General features: G+C 45.0%; 1 protein-coding gene across 2 annotated transcripts in view; it reads left to right on the top strand.

The window, feature by feature from the left end:
- The first annotated feature begins 14,139 nt into the window (after nt 1–14,139).
- The window catches only part of tnikb (TRAF2 and NCK interacting kinase b), a 52,663-nt gene continuing 43,231 nt past the window's right edge, over nt 14,140–23,571 (top strand). For both annotated transcript variants that reach the window (XM_030756032.1, XM_030756031.1), the window contains exons 1-2: nt 14,140–14,609; nt 19,816–19,881. In XM_030756032.1, coding sequence (XP_030611892.1) covers nt 14,502–14,609; nt 19,816–19,881 — 174 coding nt within the window. In that variant the 5' untranslated portion in view covers nt 14,140–14,501. The remainder of the gene's footprint in view (nt 14,610–19,815; nt 19,882–23,571) is intronic.

Below are 23,571 nucleotides of genomic sequence, written 5' to 3'. Positions count from 1 at the left end.
CTAATGTGCACAAACATAGAAACAACACACCTATACCGCGCGCGTGCTTGCGCTCCGTCATACCTGTGGTGTTTACCTTTAGGTGATCCACAGACCGAGAGAAACGCCTGAATCCAGCTGTCCCTCTGATGGACTCATCTCTACTCCGGTCCATCCTGTTCACTCCCAGTGAAGATCTGAGCTTCAGCTCGACCTCCTGTCTTTGTGTCTCTGAACTCTCCATCACAGCAGGTCTCACCACTGCTTCTCTTTTCCTGCCAACATGTTCAGCTCCTCATTAAAGGTGCAGGAACCCATACCAATGATACCTCTAAACCAGGGTTATAATAATTTTGGATTTTACATTATACTTTAATTTCATCCATCCATCCATCCATCCATTTTCTTCCGCTTATCCGGGGCCGGGTCGCGGGGGCAGAAGCCTAAGCAGAGAAGCCCAGGCTTCCCTCTCCCCAGCCACCTCCTCCAGCCCATCCGGAGGGACCCCAAGGCGTTCCCAGGCCAGCCGAGATACACAATCTCTCCAGCGTGTCCTGGGTCTACCACGGGGCCTCCTCCCGGTGGGACATGCCCGGAACACCTCACCCAGGAGGCGGCCAGGAGGCATCCTAATCAGATGCCCGAGCCACCTCAACTGGCTCCTTTCGATGTGGGGGAGCAGCGGCTCTACTCCGAGCCCCTCCCGGATGGCCGCACTCCTCACCTTATCTCTAAGGGAGAGGCCAGCCACCCTTCGAAGGAAACTCATTTCTGCCGCTTGTATTCGCGATCTTATTCTTTCGGTCACTACCCAAAGCTCGTGACCATAGGTGAGGGTAGGAACGTAGATCGACCGGTAAATCGAGAGCCTCGCTTTTACGCTAAGCTCCCTCTTCACCACGACGGACCGGTGCAGCGTCCGCATCACTGCAGAAGCAGCCCCGATCCGCCTGTCGATCTCCCGTTCCCTTCTCCCATCACTCGTGAACAAGACCCCGAGATACTTAAACTCCTCCACTTGGGGCAAGAACTCGTTCCTGAGCCGGAGATGGCACTCCACCCTTTTCCGGCTGAGGACCATGGCCTCAGACTTAGAGGTGCTGATTCTCATGCCAGCCGCTTCACACTCGGCTGCGAACCGTTCCACTGCGAGCTGGAGGCCCCCCCGTGATGAAGCCAACAGAACCGCATCATCTGCAAAAAGCAGAGATGTGACTCTGAGGCCACCAAGGAAGAAGCCTTCCGCCACCTGGCTACGCCTAGAAATTCTGTCCATAAAAATTATGAACAGAATCGGTGACAAAGGGCAGCCCTGACGGAGTCCAACACCCACAGGAAACAAATCCGACTTATTACCGGCTATACGGACCAAGCTCTCACTGTGGTTGTACAAGGACTGAATGGCCCGCAACAATGGGCCAGACACCCCATACTCCCGCAGAACCTCCCAAAGAACACCCCGAGGAACACGGTCGAATGCCTTCTCCAAGTCCACAAAGCACATGTAGACTGGTTGGGCAAACTCCCACGCACACTCGAATATCCTTGAGAGGATAAAGAGCTGGTCCAGCGTTCCACGACCAGGACGAAAACCGCATTGTTCCTCCTGAATCCGAGGTTCGACTAACGGACGCACCCTCCTTTCCAGCACCCTGGCATAGACCTTACCGGGGAGGCTGAGGAGTGTGATCCCCCGAAAGTTGGAGCACACCCTCCGGTCTCCCTTCTTAAAGATGGGGACCACCACCCCGGTCTGCCAATCCAATGGCACTGCCCCAGATCTCCACGCGATGTTGCAGAGGCGTGTCAACCAAGACAGCCCTACAACATCCAGAGCCTTCAGGAACTCAGGGCGAATCTCATCCACCCCAGGGGCTCTGCCACCAAGGAGTTGTTTAACTACCTCAGTGACCTCACCCCCAGTGATGGTCAAGTCATCCCCCTCATCCCCAGACTCTGCTTCCACTACAGAAGGCGTGTCAGTGGGATTCAGAAGGTCCTCGAAGTATTCCTTCCACCGTCCGACTATAGCCTCAGTTGAAGTCAGCAGCACCCCCCCTGCACTATAAACAGTGTGAGTGAAGCACTGCTTTCCCCTCCTGAGTCGCCTGACGGTTTGCCAGAATCACTTCGATGCCGTCCGAAAGTCTTTTTCCATAGCCTCACCGAACTCCTCCCACACCCGAGTTTTTGCTTTGGCCACTACCCGAGCTGCATTCTGCTTGGCCTGTCGATACCTGTCAGCTGCCTCTGGAGTCCCACAGGCTAACCAAGCCCGATAGGACTCTTTCTTCAGCTTGATGGCTCCCTTCACCTCCGGTGACCACCATCTGGTTCGGGGGTTACCACCACGACAGGCACCAACCACCTTGCAGCCACAGCTCTGAGCAGCCGCCTCAACAATGGAGGTGCGGAACATGGTCCATTCGGACTCAATGTCCTCAGCCTCCCTCAGAATGCTGTCGAAGTTCTGCCGGAGGTGGGAGTTGAAGATCTCCCGGACTGGGGCTTCTGCCAGGCGTTCCCAGCGCACCCTCACAATACGTTTAGGTGTGCCAGGTCTGTCCAGCATCTTCCCCCGCCACCTGATCCAACTCACCACCAGGTGGTGATCAGTTGACAACTCAGCTCCTCTCTTCACCTGAGTGTCCAGAACATACGGCCGCAGATCTGATGATACGATTACAAAATCGATCATCGACCTGCGACCTAGGGTGTCCTGGTGCCATGTGCACTTATGGACATCCTTGTGTTCGAACACGGTGTTTGTTATGGACAAACTGTGGTTTGCACAGAAGTCCAATAACAAAACACCATTCGGGTTCAGATCGGGCAGGCCGTTCCTCCCAATCACGCCCCTCCAGGTCTCACTGTCATTGCCCACGTGAGCGTTGAAGTCTCCCAGCAAGACTATGGAGTCACCAGATGGAGCACTCTCCAGCACCCCACCCAGCAACTCCAAAAAGGGTGGGTACCCTGAACTGTCATTCGGCGCATAAGCGCAAACAACAGTCAGGACCCGTTCCCCAGCCCGAAGGCGCAGGGAAACTACCCTCTCGTCCACCGGTGAAAACTCCGACGTACAGGCAGCAAGCCGGGGGGATACAAGAATACCCACCCCAGCTCGCCGCCTCTCACCGAGGGCAACTCCAGACTGGAACAGAGTCCAGCCCTTCTCCAGGAGACTGGTTCCAGAGCCCAGGCCATGCGTTGAGGTGAGCCCAACTATGTCTAGCTGGTATCTCTCAACCTCACGCACTAGCTCAGTACTACTTTAATTTCAATTCATTTTTACTTTTTTTCTCTAATTCAGTTAGTTTTAGTTTTTTGTTAGTCTTAGTTTTTTCATACTTTGTCAGGTGCAAGATTCAAGGTGCAAGAGTGACTATTGTGTTATAAAAAATTTATCCAATTTTATTTGTATAGCGCCAAATCACAACAAACAGTTGCCTCAAGGCACTTTGTATTGTAGGTAAAGACCTACAATAATACAGAAATGTTCTCACCACATGAAGCTGCTCAGAGCTGGTCAGAGAGGTAGCTTGGTTAGATGTTCAGTAATTAGACTTGCAGGGTCTTTGCGGCCTCTGTACACAACCTACAAAGTGGCTGACCTCATGTCCGCATTTCTGCTTGTGTAGCTGGATTACAGTAAGTGTGTTAATTACCTTGTGGTCGTGTGCTGGTGTTTTATATGTGGTGCAGGCTGGGACTTCTTTTGGTTCTCGCTCTTTGTCTCAGTTTTTTGGCTGCAAACATATTTGTCCCTGTTTTTTCACTTTCTTCATTCCCTCACGTCCATTCCAATAGTTTCAGCAGTCTCCCTCCAGGAATTTGACATTTGTGAGTCCTTAAATCGATGCTTTGATTATTATTCCTAATTGTTATTCTCTGACTGATAAAGTAGTCAGAAAAGCACAAGGACTGAACAGGTTAATCACAACGTTGTGGGCTGCGTGGACCCGACAAGTAATCACATTTCTCCAGAGGTGCATCGGGTTAGGCTGTAGGATCAGAGCGGTTTCCTTTCATTTTTCATCATCCACAACAAGACTCTCGATTCTATCTGTGCTGTCGTATTCAAAGAAACGCCATATGGGACTCTGCCGCTTTCTCGGAAGACCGCTGACATTACTTTATGGACCAGTGCAGTGAGCACGCGCACGCACACAACTGCCCGATGGCGCCTACAGCTTAAACTGCTAGAGCAGAAAAAATTATTTCATATCAATCCACAAAGCTAAATAAAATGACAAACATGAAAACAAAGGTCATTTTATCTCTAATTTCAGCTAGTTTTAGTTAGTTTTTAAACTCACAATACAGTTTTAGTTAGTTATCATTTTTTCCTTTTAATTATAGTTTTTATTTAATTCAGTTGACGAAAATGTTTTTCAATTTCAGTTTTCGTTATTTCGTTTGTTTTCCTTAACTATAATATCCCTGCTCTAAACCTCTGCTATGAAAGTCATGATGACTATTAAATCTCCATGATGACTTTTACAGATTTAATGCTTGAAAGTGCTGAGAAGCTCTCAAAGCTAATATGAAACTTTGGTTATTATCTTTAACCCACTGTGGTATAAATATTATCCCCATTAATTCTACAGTTATACTGACAGATCTGCTGTTCCCTCACACATATGCATCCTTCTGATATTCATTTTTCTTGCAGACCTGTATGAGTGAATCTCCAGGGTGGTATGGGTGAGCAGGACTCTTAAGTGTGTCATACCTCCAGAACTATAACAATTCTCAGTCATTTATCCCATTCACACTGTTGCAGACACTGGTGCTGTGAATGTTCTTGCAGATTCAGAGGACTGTGCCTCTTCAGAATCAAGTTTTTTGAAGTGGATTTGTAGAGATTTGTAGCAGGAAGCAGGACCCAGAAACAGGCTGGTGTAACTAAAAGTTAACTTTTTATTAAGGTCACATCCAGAAAGGCTAAAAAGCCAAGAAGCAAGGAAATGACAAATGGACTCATGTAGTGAATTTCTACTCAGCTGAGCATTCATGGCAGTCTCACCCAATCACACACACTCATGCTTTTATCTATGCTGAAGAGCTTTCTGTCACACACAGCTCAGGGTTCAGTGCCTTGCTCAAGAATGCTTCAGCAGGCAGACAGGAGGAGTCGGGGATCAATCCACCAACCCTCCAGTTGGTAGATGACCCGCTATACCACCTGAGACCACAAGGCTGAAGAAAAGAAGCAATGCGACAAAAAGAAAACTGAAACTAAAGATACACAGATGGGTAATTAGGGCAGAGACACCCGGGAAGCTGGGGGACACAACTGACCTCGAAGAGACCCGAGGAAGTAAAAGTGCACCTGAAACACAACCTACCAAAATAAAACAGGAAATGATGCAGGAGGACAAATGGAAGAATGAGGGAGTTCTGTGTCAATGGTGTGCTGAATGGATGCGTTACTCAGAGCTCCTCCATGAGTCCCGATATTAATTAGAAAACAAAGTGAACTCCACTAAATATATAACTGCTAGGTTTGGGTTAGAAAAATGAGCCAACGAAGGGATGCGCAATATTGAAAAAAGAACCAGCACCGAGCTGTCAATCAGAAGACACTGAGCACAGCTACGCTATGGCAATGGAGGTGGCTAATGCTAGTAGCAAACGAGACAGAGGAGCTACCACACCAGCAAATACTCCAGAAAATGAATAAATGGGAAAGAAAGTTAAAGGTAACAGTGGTGAGGCCGTTCCTGAGGAAACAGTTGGATCCATACTTGGTGCATTAGAAGTGCTGGGAATAATAATCGTCTGGATGACAATAGCAGCATGCTACAGCAGCACAACGCCATGCTAGCCACAATCGCCAGAATGGTACAGATCAACTCTGAAGACATTGAAGAGTGCAAGAACAAAGTTAAAACTTTGGAAGCACAAGCAGAACTTCTTCAAAAGGAAAAGGAGGATATAAACGAGCGCTTGTTAAGTCAAGAAAGATACCGATGAAGATGGTGTCTGCGCATTAAAGGCAAAAAGGAAAAGAAAACATCAGTGCCTAAGTTGTGGAACTGCTAAGCAGAAACTTACCAAATCAGGCTGATAAGATGGAGGATGCCATTGACATTGTTCACAGAGTGGGGAGACCAGCAGAAAACCTTCACAGACAAGTTATAATCCTCTTTGTCAAGAGAAATATAAGAGACAAAGTGTGTAAGCAAACCAAGTCATCACAGATCTGCAGTTTGCGGTGGACCTGACCCAGGAAGACTGGAAATCCAGGCAGGCGCTGTGGCCAAGGATTGAGAAGGCAAGGGTAAGGCTGCTGGATTCAGAGGACCCTTCGCCTACATCAAAGGAAAGTGTATTTCAGGCTGAAGTGTTAGCAGTATAATACGTTGGTTTGATGGTTAATAGTGGAGAAACTCTATTCATCGGACTGTTCAGGGGACTCCTCTCAAGGTTCTTTTACTCTACTTCCTAGTACGTAAGGTTCATTCCTTTTCTCGTGTTCTGTTGTTACTGTTTTATATGCTTTCAAGGTTTAATTTAAAGACTGAGATTCTTTTTTTCTTCTTTGAATGTGAGAGGGCTCAAAGACTCTATTAAGCATAAAGCCATTTTTTTGTTTTGCAAAGGTCAAAAGGCTAACTGTATTTTTCTTCAAGAGACACACTTGGAACCTACAGATGAGAAATTTTGGACTCAACAATGGGGTGATAAGATCATTTTCAGCCATGGCACCAATATAGTACCAATCGTTGTGCAGGAGTAGTAATCTGCCTTAATAGATGTCCAGGTAAGGTTATAACGCAGGGAATGGATAAAGATGGACACTGGGCAGCATGTGTGTTAGACATTGACAACAATTTGATTATTACCATCAATGTTTATGGACATAATAATAATAAGAAAAAATAGGCAGCTATTACATAAAGTCACAACAGTGATAGAGAAACTACTTTATTAATGCAAATAAACTTGTTGATGTTTGGAGAAACCTAAATTATAACAGCAGATTACTGGTTAGTTACAGATTCCATTCTTGGACACATCACTGACACCAACATCTTGTGTCACCCTTTAAGCAGAGGTGGCAAAAGTACTAAGATTCTGTACTTAAGTAGAAGTACAAGTACTTGTGTTAAAAAATACTTTGGTAAAAGTTGAAGTACTGATTCAACTTCTTTACTTAAGTAAAAGTAAAAAAATACAGGCTCTGAAATGTACTCAAAGTAAGAAAGTAAAAGTAGTTCTTTGGAGGATGTTTCTACCTGCTATTTTTCTGTAAAGCTAACTGAACCTTATTATATATTATTGTAATAGTATAAAATAATATTACATGAGAACACAAATGTTATTCCAATCTAAATTTTAATTCTAATGAATGCACTCAGCTTGAGTCTGTTATGTAGGACACAAACTGTTAAAGGGAATTTAAACACAGCTCTGTTCTCTGTGTCCTCCATAGCAGAGGGTGACTGTGCCTCCACCTAAACACCAACATGAGGATACTCAGGGGTTACAGTGGGATTCAGAAGGTGGAGGAACCCTAAGATCAGCTGTAGTGGCTCTGCATGGGGAGAAGAATCACAACTTTCTATTGTAAGCTGCAGTAAATGATGTTGGTGTGCAGGCTGTGATCAGCTGACCTGCTGCTGCTGCTCTGAGGTTTACTGCTCTGTGTGGATGAACTGAACTCACAAAGATGTAACCCAGTATTTCACAGCTCTCTGAGCTGATCTCCATCCCCTACACTGACAGCATACAGGCTGTAGAAATGTTGGATTCAGTGAATGAATCTCAGCATCAGCAGCTTTGATTCAAACTCATCTCTGCTGCACTGATGTAACCTGTAACTCTGACCATGAACACAAACACTGTGCACCAACACAGAGCTTTACTGTAAATACAGTACAACAAGCTGACCTGTTTATTACACACTAAACTGCAGTATTTTCATACAATCTTTGAATTACATAAAGTCAGCATACTTCAGTTTGATTTGCAGTCCTTACCTTTAATTCTAACCTCTCTTCTTCCTCTCCTGTCCTCTTTCTCCATCTCTGAGTGAACTTCTCTCTCTTTGCTCTCCCTGAAATACAGCAGCTCTTCTTTTAGCTAGCAGACACACTGTGTGACAAACTGCACACTTTGTGTGTTTGCTGATATTTGTTGAGCATTTAGAAACGTTGCATTTACCTGCCACATGTTACTCCCTTCATGCTCGCTCCTCTTCAGTAGCGCTAGCTAAGCTGTTTATGTCCCACGAGCACAACTTACGGACTCGGTCCGGCCCGCTATAACCCCCGATTATAGCATTATAAATGAGACATAAATCATATGGGTTTGTATATTTAATCCCTTTGTACCCGATACGCCCCGGTGATGGAGGATACGCCAGTACGATTGTCTCTTATCTGTTATTATTCCTCCATTTAGGCTCAGATCGTTTGATGATTGACAGAAATGCAAACTTTTCTCTGACATGTTAAAAAGTAACGAGTCTGTTTTGAAAATGTAAGAAGTAGAAAGAACAGATACTTGTGTAAAAATGTAGGGAGTAAAAGTAAAAAGTACTCAGAAAAATAAATACTTAAGTACAGATACCTGAAAAATCTACTTAAGTACAGTAACAAAGTATTTATACTTCAGTAGATTTTACTGTTACTTCCCACCTTTGCCTTTAAGTGATCACTGCACTATAAACCTCCAAATATCAAATAATGACCCAGAAAGAGAATCAAAGGTTACTGGAAACTCAACTCCAACTTACTAAAAAATTATGAATATTGTATAAACATTAAGGAAATAATTGAAGATGTTAAAAATGATGCAAATTTAGTTACAGCAGTACAAAACTGGGAATTTTTAAAACTCACTGTGAGGAAATTCTCTATTTCCTACAGCAAAAAATTACAAAAAGAGAGACAATTGGAAGAAACCAAATTAATTAACTTGATTTGGTGGAATGTGCTTTTATTTTGGAGACATTTAAACAGTTTGGCTTCGGTGAGAAATTTTTTAGATGTGATCAAAATGCTGTATCCAGGCATTAACAGTTGTGTCTGATTAAGAGAAGGAACATGTCCAAGATTCATCATAAATAGAGTGATTAGGCAAGGATGCAGTGCATCACCTCTCCTATTCTCCTATTCTCCTAGCAGATGACACCACTATGTTCTTAAAAAATAAAGACCAGATTCCATCGGCCATCCAAACAGTGGAAGTATTTTCCAAAGCCTCAGGCCTAAATCTAAATTTAGAGAAATGTGAATTAATGAGCCTCCATGATTGCTCTCAACCTTTGTTATACAACATAAGGGTCAAACTAGAGGTATGATACCTGGGAATTTGGGTAACAAAAAATGAAGGTAGTACTGTCAAATGAAATATTGAAAATAATTTCAACAAATGTAAATCAATATTACACAACTTGGTTACAGAGAGAAATAACTCTTTTTGGTAGGACCTTACTTACCAAAATGGAGACCTTATCAAGATTTATTTACCCTGCATATTCCTTATCTATGCCCTCCAAAATTATCAAGGAAATCAATAAATTAAACTTTAACTCCATCTGGAGAAACAAACATCACTATATCAAAAAAGGAAATGTAGTTAAATGTTATGAAGATTGAGTTATAAAAATAGATTTTGAAATAATGAATGGTGTGTTAAAACTGAAATGGCTACAATCCTTTCTTAGAAGTAATCATGAAATTCGGTTTGTTGTCCCCTCTTTGGTATTTAGCAGAATTATTGAGTTCCTGTTAAGATGTGACTTTGATATCACTAAATTACCTGTGAAATTTTCTGCTTTTCACCAACCGGTGTTGTTAAATTGGAAATTGGCATACAGTTCAATTCAATTCAATTTTATTTGTATAGCACCAAATCACAACAAACAGTGGCCTCAAGGCTCTTTGTATTATAAGTAAAGACCCTACAATAATACAGAGAAAAAACAACCCCCTATGAGCAGCACTTGGTGACAGTGGGAAGGAAAAACTCCCTTTAACAGGAAGAAACCTCCATCAGAACCAGGCTCAGGGAGGGGGGGTCATCTGCTGTGAGGGGGGAGAGAGACAGGACCAAAGATTCACTGTGGAAGAGAGACAGAGATTAATAATAAATAATGATTAAATACAGAGTGAAGTATAAACAGTGTAAATAAGGTGAATAAAAAGAAACAGAGCATCATGGGAACCCCCCAGCAGCCTAGGCCTATATGTGTTTTAAAGGACATTAAGAAAACAATAGGAAAATGTACTAGAGTGAAATATTTTGCCCCTCCCCCCATTTAAAATTAATCAGCTAAGGACTTCCTTTTAAAAAATGTTAAAGATCACTCAGTACCTTTATGTAACTGTACTCACTGTAGTTATGTAGGGATTAGCAGAGCAAGATGTATCCGACATCAGTGTAAAGCTATGCCGATTAACACAGATGCTGAACTGTCGTATCCTGTTCTGTGTTTCACAGGTAAGGTACCCAGTTATCTCAGTAAAGATGATGGGAACTGAGAATAACCCAAAATGTAAAGCCTTAGACTGACTGTGCTAGAGAATGTCTGTGAAATGTTTTAACTGTGACTTTGGGATGGCACAGGGGCCGCTTTTCCACCAACGAGGTTCCGGTGCCGGTGCCAGTATTTGAACCGTTCAGCGGTTTTTCCACCACGAAAGCACTCGGTGCTCGGCCGAAAAACAGGTTCAACTCGGGCCCAGCAAGCTAGCTGGTCTGGAACCAAGAAGGCGTGACGATGCCGTCTCAACATCACATAACATCTGCTGAGCAATGAAGTAAAACTATCTGACTGCCTTCATCACACCTGAGCGTGCTCCTCCTCCTCTCCGCTCTCTCCCGCTGACTCAAACACAGCTTTGTCCTCAGGAAACCTCCCACTACCCCAGAGCGCTCCGGCCTGCAGTTATCATTTCGTCCACTGGATGGCGCCAAATATTCATGAGTTAAATGCGGTCAAAAGTATGTGGACATCACTCCTTTGTTGCGGTGTTTGTGTCCGGCCCTTTTCCTGTTTCAGCTCCAGAAACAAAAGCTTTTCCCAAAACCTGCAGCAGCTTCATACCTGTGAAAAATTCACCACCATCTGGTTCCTGTGTCATGCAGCTGCTTCCTGATCTCACTTTAAAGTGCTTCCATGGTCAAAACTAGAAAAAGTGCTCAAAATCATATTTTTTACCAAACATTCAAACAGAACTTCACTTTTTTACATGCAGAACATTCACACCTGTGACCAGCAAGAACGTACTTTACACAGAAAGACCCTTTGAGGCCGGGGCTCAAACCAGGAACCTTTTGGCTGTGAGGTGACCGTGCTAACCACTGCAGTACAGTGGGTTTACCTGTCAAATCCACTCTGAAACAAACATGATGAAGCTTCAGAGTTCCCACCTTAGATCTGAAGCTTAGTGTGTGTGTGTGTGTGTGTGTGTGTGTGTGTGTGTGTGTGTGTGTGTGTGTGTGTGTGTGCGCGCGTGTGTGTGTGTATGTGTGTGAAATAGCTGCCTTGCAGCCTGACTCAGGTGTGTCCTGGGAACTTGAGCCCACCTGTAGCCTGAATGAAGAGGCTAATCACTGTTATTACTGTTATTATTCTTATTTTCTCCATAATGAGCCATCGATCTGCGACTGTGGGCACGAGTGCTGCAGTGATCCAGTCTGAGAGCAAACAGGAGCACATCTGTGAGGAAGGCTCGGTCCACTTTAACTTTTCTGTACCCTTCTATAAAGAAACTGTTGGCCTTCCTTGGGATCATGAAGCTGCTTGTAAAGTCAGACAAATGACACTCAAAGCAACCACAATGAGACACAGAAGGACTGAAAACAGACCAATCACAACCACACACACAACAAAGATCATCACACAGCAGCAACAATATGGGAAGCCACCACGAAGACACACAAACTGTCTGCAAAGAACAGCCATAGAAAGCTCCCCATCAGGACAGTCACAGCTTACTGATGCTACAGATGCTACAATGGCACACAAAAGAGACACAAACAAACCACAAAATTAGTGTGATGTAACAAAAAGAAGGAACATGAGCACAAATAACTACAAAAGGATGACAAACTGGAGACACAACACTGCAGCACAAACATGCAACACAATCACAAAGCAAAGGACACAAGGAGATCACCTGACCACCACAAACTAAACACAAAGTAACAACAGCCACAGAGACACAGTGCGATGCTGAGCAGCACAAAGACACTCCAGACTCATTGTGGTCCTTTTCAGGAGGGGTGGGGTGGGGGGGGGGTCACTGTAGCCTGGAGTATGAAGGGGGTGGAGCTACACAGTCTGAAACACGGGAAGGCCCCCTGAATTATTGTGAAATCTTCCAAAACAAATTGAAGATATCAACAGAATGTGAAGAAGCTGCTGTGGTGTTGAGGTGGGATCGACCAGGGCGGGGCTGTACTTTAGTGCAATACTGATTTGTACACATATATGGAGCAGTGTAACCTTTATTTCAGGGGTGTCCAAACTTGTGGCCCGCGGGCCGCTTCCGGCCCCGCCCACTTCCGGTCCGCGAATCGATGTTAAAAATAACATACAATTTGGCCCTTTAAGTTATTTTTTTGACATTCTGCCTTCCCCTCCAATTAAGAGGGTTAAGCGAAATGTCAAAAAAGTAACTTAAAGGGCCAAATTGTATGTTATTTTTAACATCAATTCGCGGGCCGCAAGTGGGCGGGGCCGGACACCCCTGCTTTATTTGATCAGTTAAGTCATTAAAAAGATTCTTATTCACAGTGCTGGGCTGAAAAAAAGTGGTGCCTGAAACACTTCTCTGCAGAAGGGCATTACAAAAGCACCTTTAACCTCTGACCTTCAGCTAGCAGCTGAACGAAGCCTGCTGTCAGCAGACCAGCCGGTGTAGCTAGAGTACATTCAGCTGTACGAGTGGATGTTTTAGCACTTGAATGGTACTGAGGACACAGTTAGAGAGTCAGCGATGAGGAAATGTAAGCGACAGGAGCTGGGGCTGCCCAGTGAGCAGCGACTGCACTGTCAAAATGATTTATGGGTGTCTCAGTGATGGATGATGGGCGGTTCTCTCAAAAGTGAAGTAATGAATATTCATTAATGCTGAAATAGCCGGTAAATATCTGGCCAAAATAAATTTTTGTGGAAGACATGCTGTAGCTAGGTATGTCTGTGCAATGCACAGCTAGCTTACGTTAGCTTTTTGGTGTCTTAATAATGACCTTTAGGCTCTGTCTGAGACAAAGGTCCCCTCAAAGGCACAGACCATCGTTCGGATCCTTCACAGGTTCCGTTTCAGGGCGAAGGTTTGAGCCTCATCCACCAAAAATCAGTTCACTTGTGACTATTGCTGTGGAGCTGATGGTCAATGTCCTACACTCCAGTTGCCTAGGTAACGTGTGCAAGCCTCCATCTCCATCTTCCATATACAGTCTGTGGGAGTCACGAAAAAGTGTGCTTGTTTCTGAAGGAAGCAAAAAGTAAAATGATGACAGTTCTAATAGTTACACATAAAGATGAAGCATTTTTCCCCTTCTTCTTTTTTTAAAGTACACCAACCCAGAGCTGCCCCTGTTTTTATTATATCAAAAAAAAAGTACTCAAGCTGTACATCATGAGCTGATGTATGTTATGGAACGTATTGTTTGTATTGTGTATTTTTCTAGAAAATTAAGCGGTTTTACTTATTGGACAACATCTTAACAAAAAAGTGCAACAGATGTAATATTTTTATCCAGATGTTTGGGAGTCTTCGGGGATCCTCTCTGTGGTTTACATCTTTAGAATAATCGGAGGCTCAAACTGGGCCCAGCCTGAGCAGAGAGGCCACTAATGTCACCACTTAAGCGTCCCTTTGATTTGACATTAGGGCAGAAATGAGTCTTGAAGGAGTCTCATGTGGGTTTCATAAAAGCTGCTGGCAGTGGAGCAAAAAGGGCAGGGCCCCTCCTGTGTGTGCTGACATTTAACGCCTCAGGGTGTGTGTGAGCTGATTGCCGCTCAGGTTTGTCTGTAATATGTTGCCATACAGGAACAGCCAGCTGTGTAAATGTGCTTTTTCACCATCACACTGAAGGTGTATGTGTGTGACATTGTGGGCGTCTCTGTGTGTAGCGCAGCCTCCTCTCTTCAGGCCACTCCCGGGAAGCGCGCTGCTGTTCCGCCTCACAGACGGACGGACGGACGCTCGTAGCGCGCCTCGGCTGCTGTGCGCTCTCCTGCCGCCTCCCGTTTTCTCTGCCCGTGCGCGTCCTCCCTTCTTCATAGTGTCCGGATCTTGGGGTCGAGGTGGAGGCATGTAGCAGAGGATTCACGGCGCAGAGCGAGCAGCATGTAGCAGCACCTGGAGCTCCGCGAACATCGCCTCCCTCCTCCGGCCGCTCTCCCCGCCGGAGCGCTCATTCCTCCTTTCGGGCTGAAGCACCGTCTGCACCAGGATCTTTTCGGGGATTTTTGGGGGTGGGTGGGGGGATTTGTTTACTGCACAGGAGTGTGAGTGTGTTCCTCCCCGCCGCTCTGCACCTCTCGGTCGATGGTCGTTGGGGAAGCTTCCATCTTGAGTCCCGTATCTACCGAGAGAACCATGGCGAGCGACTCCCCTGCGCGGAGTCTGGACGAGATAGACCTGTCTGCACTACGGGTAAATGTCTCCCCCTGCGTGTGTACGCGTGCATGAGGTGACTCTGTCTGTGTGCGCGCGTGCGTGTGAATCTGTGAACACCTGTCCACCCCTCCCTCTCCTCTCCTTCTCCTCTTCTCATCCTCACCCGCTCCCTTCTCTCCAGCGATGGATGCGTCTCCCCGCGCCTTCCTCTGCTTTTGCTTCTGCTGTGCGTGCGCGTGCACATAAGCTACACCACGGTATATGCGTAGGGGCTGTAATGCTCGTGCACGGCGGCCAGTGATTGAGGAAATCACGTCGGATGTCAGAGTGTGGGCTCACGCGCGCTGTTGTTGTTTGTTCTTTTCATTTTTTCTAAACAATTGGGACGTGACGTAATGAGGCCCCGAACTGCTGCTGCTCCACGCGTGCACCAACCACACACACACATGCGCGTGCGCAAGGCGGCATAATAGAAGCTTCTGTCTGTAGTATGTGAGGCAGATGTTAAGCTGCCTGCTCATTGACACTTCCACAACACACACACACACACACACAAACACAAACACAGAAGCCTCTGGTGCACGCGCTTTCGTTCTCTCGTAACACACACACATAAAACACACACACACACACACGCACGCACACCGGGAATAATAGCGATGATAACCGCAGCAGGAGCGAGTTCCGCCATTTCGTGATGTTGTGGCGACAGCAGCAGCAGCCGGGGTTATGCACGTGCACGTGCGCGTGCCCCGAGGATGTGAGATGTGCAGACGGAGACAGTGCAGGAATGTGTGTGTGTGTGTGTGTGTGTGTGTGTGTGAGAGAGAGAGAGGGGAAAACTGATGCTAGAGTCACAATTGTATAAACTTTCTTATTTTGTGTGCATTTTGTGTGTGTGTGTGTGTGTGTGTGTGCGTGTGTGTGTGTGTGTGTGGGTGTGTGTGTGGCACAGCTCCCTTTTCTTTCCCCCGCTGCTTATGCAACACAGATGTACCTGCAGAGTAACGATCAAGTCTGGACATGATCGACCGGGTGGGACTGCAAGTGTGTGTTTCTGTATCTCTGACCCACACACACACACATTGTTGGGACAAAGATGTGAGCAGGGACAGGAGGCGGTGTGTGTTTTCTTGTAAAAATCCTTTGCTGTCTCCATGAGGAGCAGAAATTAGGTCAGCCAGGACGCAGCAGATAAAGCTGGGGGGAAACATTTGCATGACGCAAAGCCTGTCGCAAGCACACTCGCACACTTCCTGTTTCTGCAGAGCGTCACGTCCCAAATGCTCTCGTGTGATCCTCTCCTCACATAGTTTAACCCTCAGACAGGCTGGATGCTCGGGCTGGGTTAAGCTCCTCTGAGAGCTGAGTCAGCCGGTCAGATGCTGTATTAATATCTGAGTCTCACGCGGGGTCATGACCTTGGTGTTTGTCACATCGTTTTACAGCTTCCTGCATAAACGGGATGGAGATGCATGTCTTTGTAGATTTGACATCAGCTGGCAGAAACAGAGCAGGTGAGAGATCAGAGAAATTTATTTGCATCAAAAATTTGAATGAAGGAGGGAGGACAGACTGATGGTATCAGCTGGTAGGAGGCCAATCACAATCACAGCTCCAGGTAGCACTGCAGTGTTCCCCCTTTGAGACCTATAATAGAACAAGTCTGCCAGACCATATCGTTAGTTATACATGCTGTAGTACCATCACGTGGAATATTTCAACTTACTATACATCAATAGAACCTTCAGAACCCTAATTATAATAATATGTATCAAGGAAATCCATAGTAACTACATAAGGCAGCTAAAGAGTGCACTAACCCACAAAGAAATTGAAAACCATTTTCTGTATCTACATATTATGCTAGATACAGAAATGCCATAGCTGTACATGCTAATGCACATGATAAAGCACATGGAGTACGTTTTTGTTGTTAGCGGTTTCTACGCGATTTTTGTGAACCTGTAGGAGGAAGGATACAGCGCTCTGGGACACATTGAAAGCATGATATGTAAGTGTAAATCCTCTGGTTTTATATGCAAAAAGAATTATTGCTCTATCTTATGTAGTTGCAATTTTACCAGCATTTAAAAGCAGTCGGGAGCGCAGGCGCTTTGGCAGGTCTCAAGCATTTTTAAAGCAGTTGCCATCTCCTCCTCATGGTGGCGAGGTCGCCTGAGAGATCAGACACTAAAGGTCAAAATAAACCCGCACACTGAAGGAGACACAAAAACACAGCACTGTATCATCTCTGTGGATCTCTGTGGGTCTCTGTTGGTCTCCGTGGGTCTCTGTGGGGGCATGTTTAATGTCTCTGTGGTTCTTTTGACTCTTTTTGGTTGTCTTGAATGTCTTTATGGGTGGTTTGTGTCTCTTTGTGGTTGTTTTGTGTTTCATTGTTGTACTGAATGTGTTTGAAATTTTGGACTCGAAGCCCACTGACCTTCTGACCCCTTGGGTCTTGAGCCCAGTTGAGTCAATCAATAATCCAGCCACACTTGTATCTCATTCTTCATCAGACAGTCAGTGGTGTCTCCTCTGTGTCTCCTCTGATGTCTCCTCTGTGTCTCCTCTGATGTCTCCTCCGATGTCTCTTCTGTGTCTCCGATGTCTCTTCTGTGTCTCCTCCGATGTCTCCTCTGTGTCTCCGATGTCTCTTCTGTGTCTCCTCCGATGTCTCCTCTGTGTCTCCGATGTCTCTTCTGTGTCTCCTCCGATGTCTCTTCTGTGTCTCCTCTGATGTCTCTTCTGTCTCCTCTGATGTCTCCTCCGATGTCTCTTCTGTGTCTCCTCCGATGTCTCTTCTGTCTCCTCTGATGTGTCCTCTGTGTGTCCTCTGATGTCTCATCTGTGTCTCCTCTGGTGTCTCTTCTGTCTCCTCTGTGTGTCCTCTGATGTCTCCTCTGTGTCTCCTCTGATGTCTCTTCTGTCTCCTCTGTGTGTCCTCTGATGTCTCATCTGTGTGTCCTCTGGTGTCTCCTCTGACCCTCATATTTTGAGAAGAAGTCATGAAGTTCAATGGTTCTGCCTGACAGTAGACTTGGATTTAGTCCAGTCAGCCTTTAAATGTTTGTTAAATGGATTTGATTCCTGCTCAGAAACCTGCAGCTGAAGCGGTTCACCTTTGTTAGGGTTTGTTCCCCAGCACGATCACATTTATGTCAGAGAACAGGATGGTGGAATGATGGCATTATGGTTTCAGCTGCAGCTTTCCTGCACTACAGAGCTTGCAGAGATGATACCTGTGGCAGACAATAGTCTCGGCCCTGCTGCATCACTTCTGTACACAGAGCTGCACTCAGCTTGTGTTTGCAGTACTCCAATATCACAGGCTGCAGTTTAAAGAGGGGATCAGATAAGGAAAAGCTCAAATCCTGGGAGGATTCATTAGAGGAAAATGAATATTTCTGATGCACAGCTCATGACTTTCCTCAAATATGTGCAGGAGGTGTAGCGATTGCATTAACTGTGGTCCCCAGCTGCAGACAGCTTTTGGATACAAACTTGTGTTTTACATGTCGGTGTGAAATCTCATTAGCCGCCCCTCAGGCTAAATGCAGACCTTTGTTGCTGCAGCTTTTCCCCTCATTTACCATCCAAATTTCTTCTTCACACCGAGGTTTTCTCATGCATGTGTGGTCTGATGGTTGGTAAAAGCTGTGCACAGGTGTGTGTGTGTGTGTGTGTGTGTGTGTGTGTGTGTGTGTGTGTACATTCCTTCAGGATTAGATGTTCTTCTGTTTGACCTTGAGTGAAAAGGAACGCTGCTTTTTAAGCTAATCCCCCTCAGGTGGCTTCACTGTAATAGTACTAACGCTCTCTTGTGGCCTACTGTACACTAACACACACACACACACACACACACTAATACCAGCAGCACTCAGGTATGCTTTAAGATCCACATCTGTGTTTTGGGAGAGGTTTGCTGAATTTTAATAAACCTGAAGATAAGATTATCTGTGTGTGTGTGTGTGTGTGTGTGTGTGTGTGTGTGTGTGTGCGTGCGTGCGTGCGTGCGTGCGTGCGTGCGTGCGTGCGTGCGTGCGTATGAAATACGTGTTGGTAACTGTATGGAGGTTATAAGCTGCATTTTTAAAGGGACCTTTTAAAATCAAATATCTGGCCGGTGGTGCTGCTGTTTTTCCGCCTGCTTTGTTCTGGTGTGAGAGGTTCAGCTTTGGAGATATAAGCTGCAGAGATGTCCACCTTCTCTTGGAGATATCACTCAACAGCAGGAAGTGTGCTGGTGTTAGCTTGCTGTGTGCTTTTTCCTGCAGTTTAGGTGCTACCTTTAATGTCTCCTTTCTCTCTTGAGCCTCTTTAAAGTTTAAGCTTCCAGAAGCGAGTCCTGCCACTTGGCCACCATCTTGATCAGGTATTTTGAAGCCCCTAATCAAATGAATGGGGAGAGAACACCAACATGTCAACTATAGCTAATACCTGCACAGGTGCACATATCTGCTAATTAACACACTAATAAAACACCAGCACCAAGTCAGCATGTTGTTATTTGTCAGATAATCCATTAAAAGCGGCTCAGTGAAGTGACTGCTGGAGCTGAGCGGAGCTCAGGCTGGCTGTATATGGAAACCTGTCAATCAAAGCGGCCACGCCCCAACTCCGCTGTCTAGGTGGATGAGTTATGAAAAAAGGTTCTGGGTCTACCCCAGTTGGGCGCCTCCCTTTGGAAAACCACCCGAAGGGAAATGCCACGATTAAAGCAGATCTCAATGATCTGCATCTGTCCTGTAGTAGAAGCTTTGCCAGCTGATTTCTCCAAAACTGAGTAAATGATGAGGAGGAGAGGAAAACCGAGGTTTGCACATCTCAGGAAGCAGTAATGAAGAGTTAGCTGACATTAGCAGCAGTACCTCTGACTAATAGGTGCTTTTCCCACTGTCCACCTGAACTCTCTCATCTAAGTTTTCTGTGGTAGGACAGGAGATATGAAAGGCTCATAACAAACATGTCTGGCTGTGTGGTTTGAATGCAGTCTGTAAGAGTAAGAGGTTATCTGCTGAAAGACTAATAGCAGTGCGGTGACAGTGGGAGGCCTTTTACAGGGTAATACCACAGGTATGCACTACTCAGTCAACCTTTTAATGAGTGTATGCATGAAGGTCAAATTCCACTTTGAATTGCTTCATCCATCTTGTGTCCTGTTCAGCAGTGAATCACAGTTAAGTTCTCCTCAATAATGTTGTTTTTTTTGCCCCCCCCCGCTCTCTTTCACATCCAGGACCCAGCTGGTATCTTTGAGCTGGTCGAACTGGTTGGAAATGGCACCTATGGGCAGGTCTACAAGGTAAGGCAGTGTGCAAAAACAGGCTTACTTTCACTCTTTTGTGTCCTTGATGTGAAGTCCCCTCTATTGTTACGAATGAAATCCATGAAAAGAAATGTGAATCTCTCTCCCCTCCTCTGGAAAAGCCAGTTTTATTCTGGCCATCTTCTGGAAGCCAGCAGAGGGGCAGCACCCAGTGCTTTTGAGCTGCACAGTCTGTTACTCTGCTGCAGGAGAAAAAACTGTTCAGATCAGCCTGAGGCCTCAGCTCCTGGCTCTCAGGGATTCCATCCATTCTCTCTCTCTTATCCTTTCTAGGGTCACAGGGGGCGGAGCCTATCCCAGCTGTGATAGGGTGAGAGGCAGGGTACACCTGGACAGGTCGCCAGCCTGTCGCAGGGCTGACTTTCAGGGATTATTCTGTCAAATTAATTTAAATTCTTGAAGGTTTGAACTTGTTTATAATTAAAGCTGACAGTCTAACATCATGGATACAAAAAGGAAACACATGATTCATTTAATGTAAATATCAATAACTTCAGACTTGCTTTAGTGTCTTTTAATGGTTCTGGAGCCACAGGGCAGAGGTTGGGATGGATGGAGCTCCCAGTTTGTTTCCTGCTGACGGGCAGCCGTAAACCTTGTAGTGCAGCCACAGAATAAAAGGTTTGATTAGCCAGTGATTTGATCTGCTGAAAATGGTGTTAATTAACTTTTGCCACCTAATTCTGAGAACTCGTTAGACCATTAAAGACAGAAAGTTAATCTAGTTAGAAACTTAGACTACATTCACGCTGCAGGCCTTAATGCTCAATTCGGATTTTTTGTGAAATCCGATTTTTTTTCTGCGTGGTCGTTCACATTTCCAAATATATGTGACTTGTATGTGATCTCCTGCGTGAAGTGCAAACAACCTAAAAGTGTCCCGCATGTGCAGTAGAGGATGCAATAGCATCACACGTAGCGAGCGTGCTCAGTGTGTGCGGAAGTAAACATGGATCAGGACGCAGAATAGTGACGTTTGTCGAGTGTCAGTGACGTGCAGGTCGGATTTATGCGACCTGGCCGTACAGACACAGGTCACATTTGAAAAGATTGGATACATATTGGATTTAGGACCACATATCCAAGTAGCCTGGGTTACATTTGTAAAAATCGGTTCTGTGTTCAGACTGTCATGAAAAGATCAGATACAGGTCACATAAGGGCAAAAACATCGGATCTGGGTCACTTCAGGCTGCAGTGTGAACGTAGCCAAATACTTCCTCCTTTGCTCTTTTTAAATCTTGTACTTTGGCTCTGAAAAACGTGCTTTGAGACACTGAGTACAAAGTCCCTTCATGCTGTCCTCCATTGTCTCTAAAACAAGCGCACACTAATGTCATCATATCTCATTTTTGACTCAAACTACTAACTTTCTCCTCAGACGCCCACGCTGGCTGTAAAAGCAGAGCGGCTCTGTGTGTGTGTGTGTGTGTGTGGGGGGGGGGGGGGGGGGTCTCACTTTGAAAGCAATTAACACACTCAGACATGTTTGCTGATGCACACGGAGATCCAGCGAACTTGCTCCGTCTGCTGGATGTTCCGTATTGATCGCTTCAACGAGGCAACACCTCCTGTGTGGATATGATTGATGGAACAGAGTTAACCTGCACTCATTCAGGAGGCATCATGGGTAAATTAAGACACTGTAAAACAGGAGACCCCCTGCTTGTTTCAGCAGTGACTAAAAGCAGCAGTTATACTTTAATAAACTTTCATAACTGGTCAAAGAGTTCTATGAAGTCTTATATGGAGAAGCAACACAACTTTAACACTAAGACTCACTCAAGGAGTCCCAGTCATGGGAAACCTTCTATAAGGATGATCTATTGCACATGTCTGATAATCTGTATGTTTCACAGCTACAGGATTCTGATTTCACTAGTATGTTGTGCTTATGGATATTAATGAAATATCACAGCAGCAGCAGGGGGATCAAGACCCTGTCAGGCAGCATGTTCAATTCAATTCAATTCAATTTTATTTATATAGCACCAAATCACAACAAACAAGGCGCTTTGTATTGTGGGTAAAGACCCTACAATAATTCAGAGAAAACCCAACAGTCAAAAACGACCCCCTATGAGCAGCACTTGGCGACAGCGGGAAGGAAAAACTCCCTTTAACAGGAAGAAACCTCCAGCAGAACCAGGCTCGGGGGGGGGGTCATCTGCTGAGGGGAGAGAAACGACATGCTGTGGAAGAGAGCCAGAGATTAATATCAATTAATGATTAAATGCAGAGTGGAGTATAAACAAAGTAAATAAGGTGAATGAAAAGAAACAGTGCATTATGTGAACCCCCCAGCAGCCTAGGCCTATAGCAGCATAACTAAGGGATGGTTCAGGGTCACCTGATCCAGCCCTAACTATAAGCTTTATCATAAAGGAAAGTTTTAAGCCTAATCTTAAAAATAGAGAGGGTGTCTGTCTCCTGAATCCAAGCTGGAAGCTGGTGCCACAGAAGAGGGGCCTGAAAGCTGAAGGCTCTGCCTCCCATTCTACTCTTAAGTATCCTAGGAACCACAAGTAAGCCAGCAGTCTGAGAGCAAAGTGCTCTATTGGGGTGATATGGGACTATGAGGTCTTTGAGATAAGATGGGGCCTGATTATTCAAGACCTTGTATGTGAGGAGAAGAATTTTAAATTCTATTCTAGATTTAACAGGGAGCCAATGAAGAGAAGCCAATATGGGAGAAATCTGCTCTCTCTTTCTAGTCCCTGTCAGTACTCTAGCTGCAGCATTTTGGATCAGCTGAAGGCTTTTCAGGAAGCTTTTAGGACAGCCTGATAATAATGAATTACAATAGTCCAGCCTAGAAGTAATAAATGCATGAATTAGCTTTTCAGCATCACTCTGAGAAAGGTTGTTTCTAATTTTAGAAATATTGCACAAATGCAAAAAATCAGTCCTACATATTTGTTTAATATGTGCATTGAAGGACATATCCTGGTCAAAAATGACTCCAAGATTTCTCACAGTGTTACTGGAGGCCAAAGTAATGCCATCCAGAGTAAGTATCTGGTTTGACACCATGTTTCTAAGATTTGTGGGGCCGAGTACAAGAATTTCAGTTTGATCTGAATTTAGAAGCAGGAAATTAGAGGTCATCCAGGCCTTAATGTCTTTAAGACATTCCTGCAGTTTAACTAATTGATGTGTGTCATCTGGCTTCATTGATAGGTAAAGCTGAGTATCATCTGCATAACAATGAAAATTGATGCAGTGCTTTCTAATAATACTGCCTAAGGGAAGCATGTATAATGTAAATAGAATTGGTCCTAGCACAGAACCCTGTGGAACTCCATAATTAACCTTAGTGTGTGAAGAAGACTCCCCATTTACATGAACAAATTGTAGTCTATGAGATAAATATGATTCAAACCACTGCAGTGCAGTACCTTTAATACCTATTGTATGCTCTAATCTCTGTAATAAAATGTTATGGTCAACAGTATCAAAAGCTGCACTGAGGTCCAACAGGACAAGAACAGAGATGAGTCCACTGTCAGAGGCTGTAAGAAGATCATTTGTAACCTTCACTAATGCTGTTTCTGTACTGTGATGAATTCTGAAACCTGACTGAAACTCTTCAAATAAACCGTTCCTCTGCAGATGATCAGTTAGCTGTTTTACAACTACTCTTTCAAGAGTCTTTGAGAGAAAAGG

The sequence above is a fragment of the Archocentrus centrarchus genome, chromosome 20, assembly GCF_007364275.1.
Source record: "Archocentrus centrarchus isolate MPI-CPG fArcCen1 chromosome 20, fArcCen1, whole genome shotgun sequence".
In the NCBI taxonomy this organism is placed as follows: domain Eukaryota; kingdom Metazoa; phylum Chordata; class Actinopteri; order Cichliformes; family Cichlidae; genus Archocentrus; species Archocentrus centrarchus.
The sequence above is the reverse complement of the archived record's forward strand: the minus strand, read 5'-3'. Positions and strand labels throughout refer to the sequence as shown.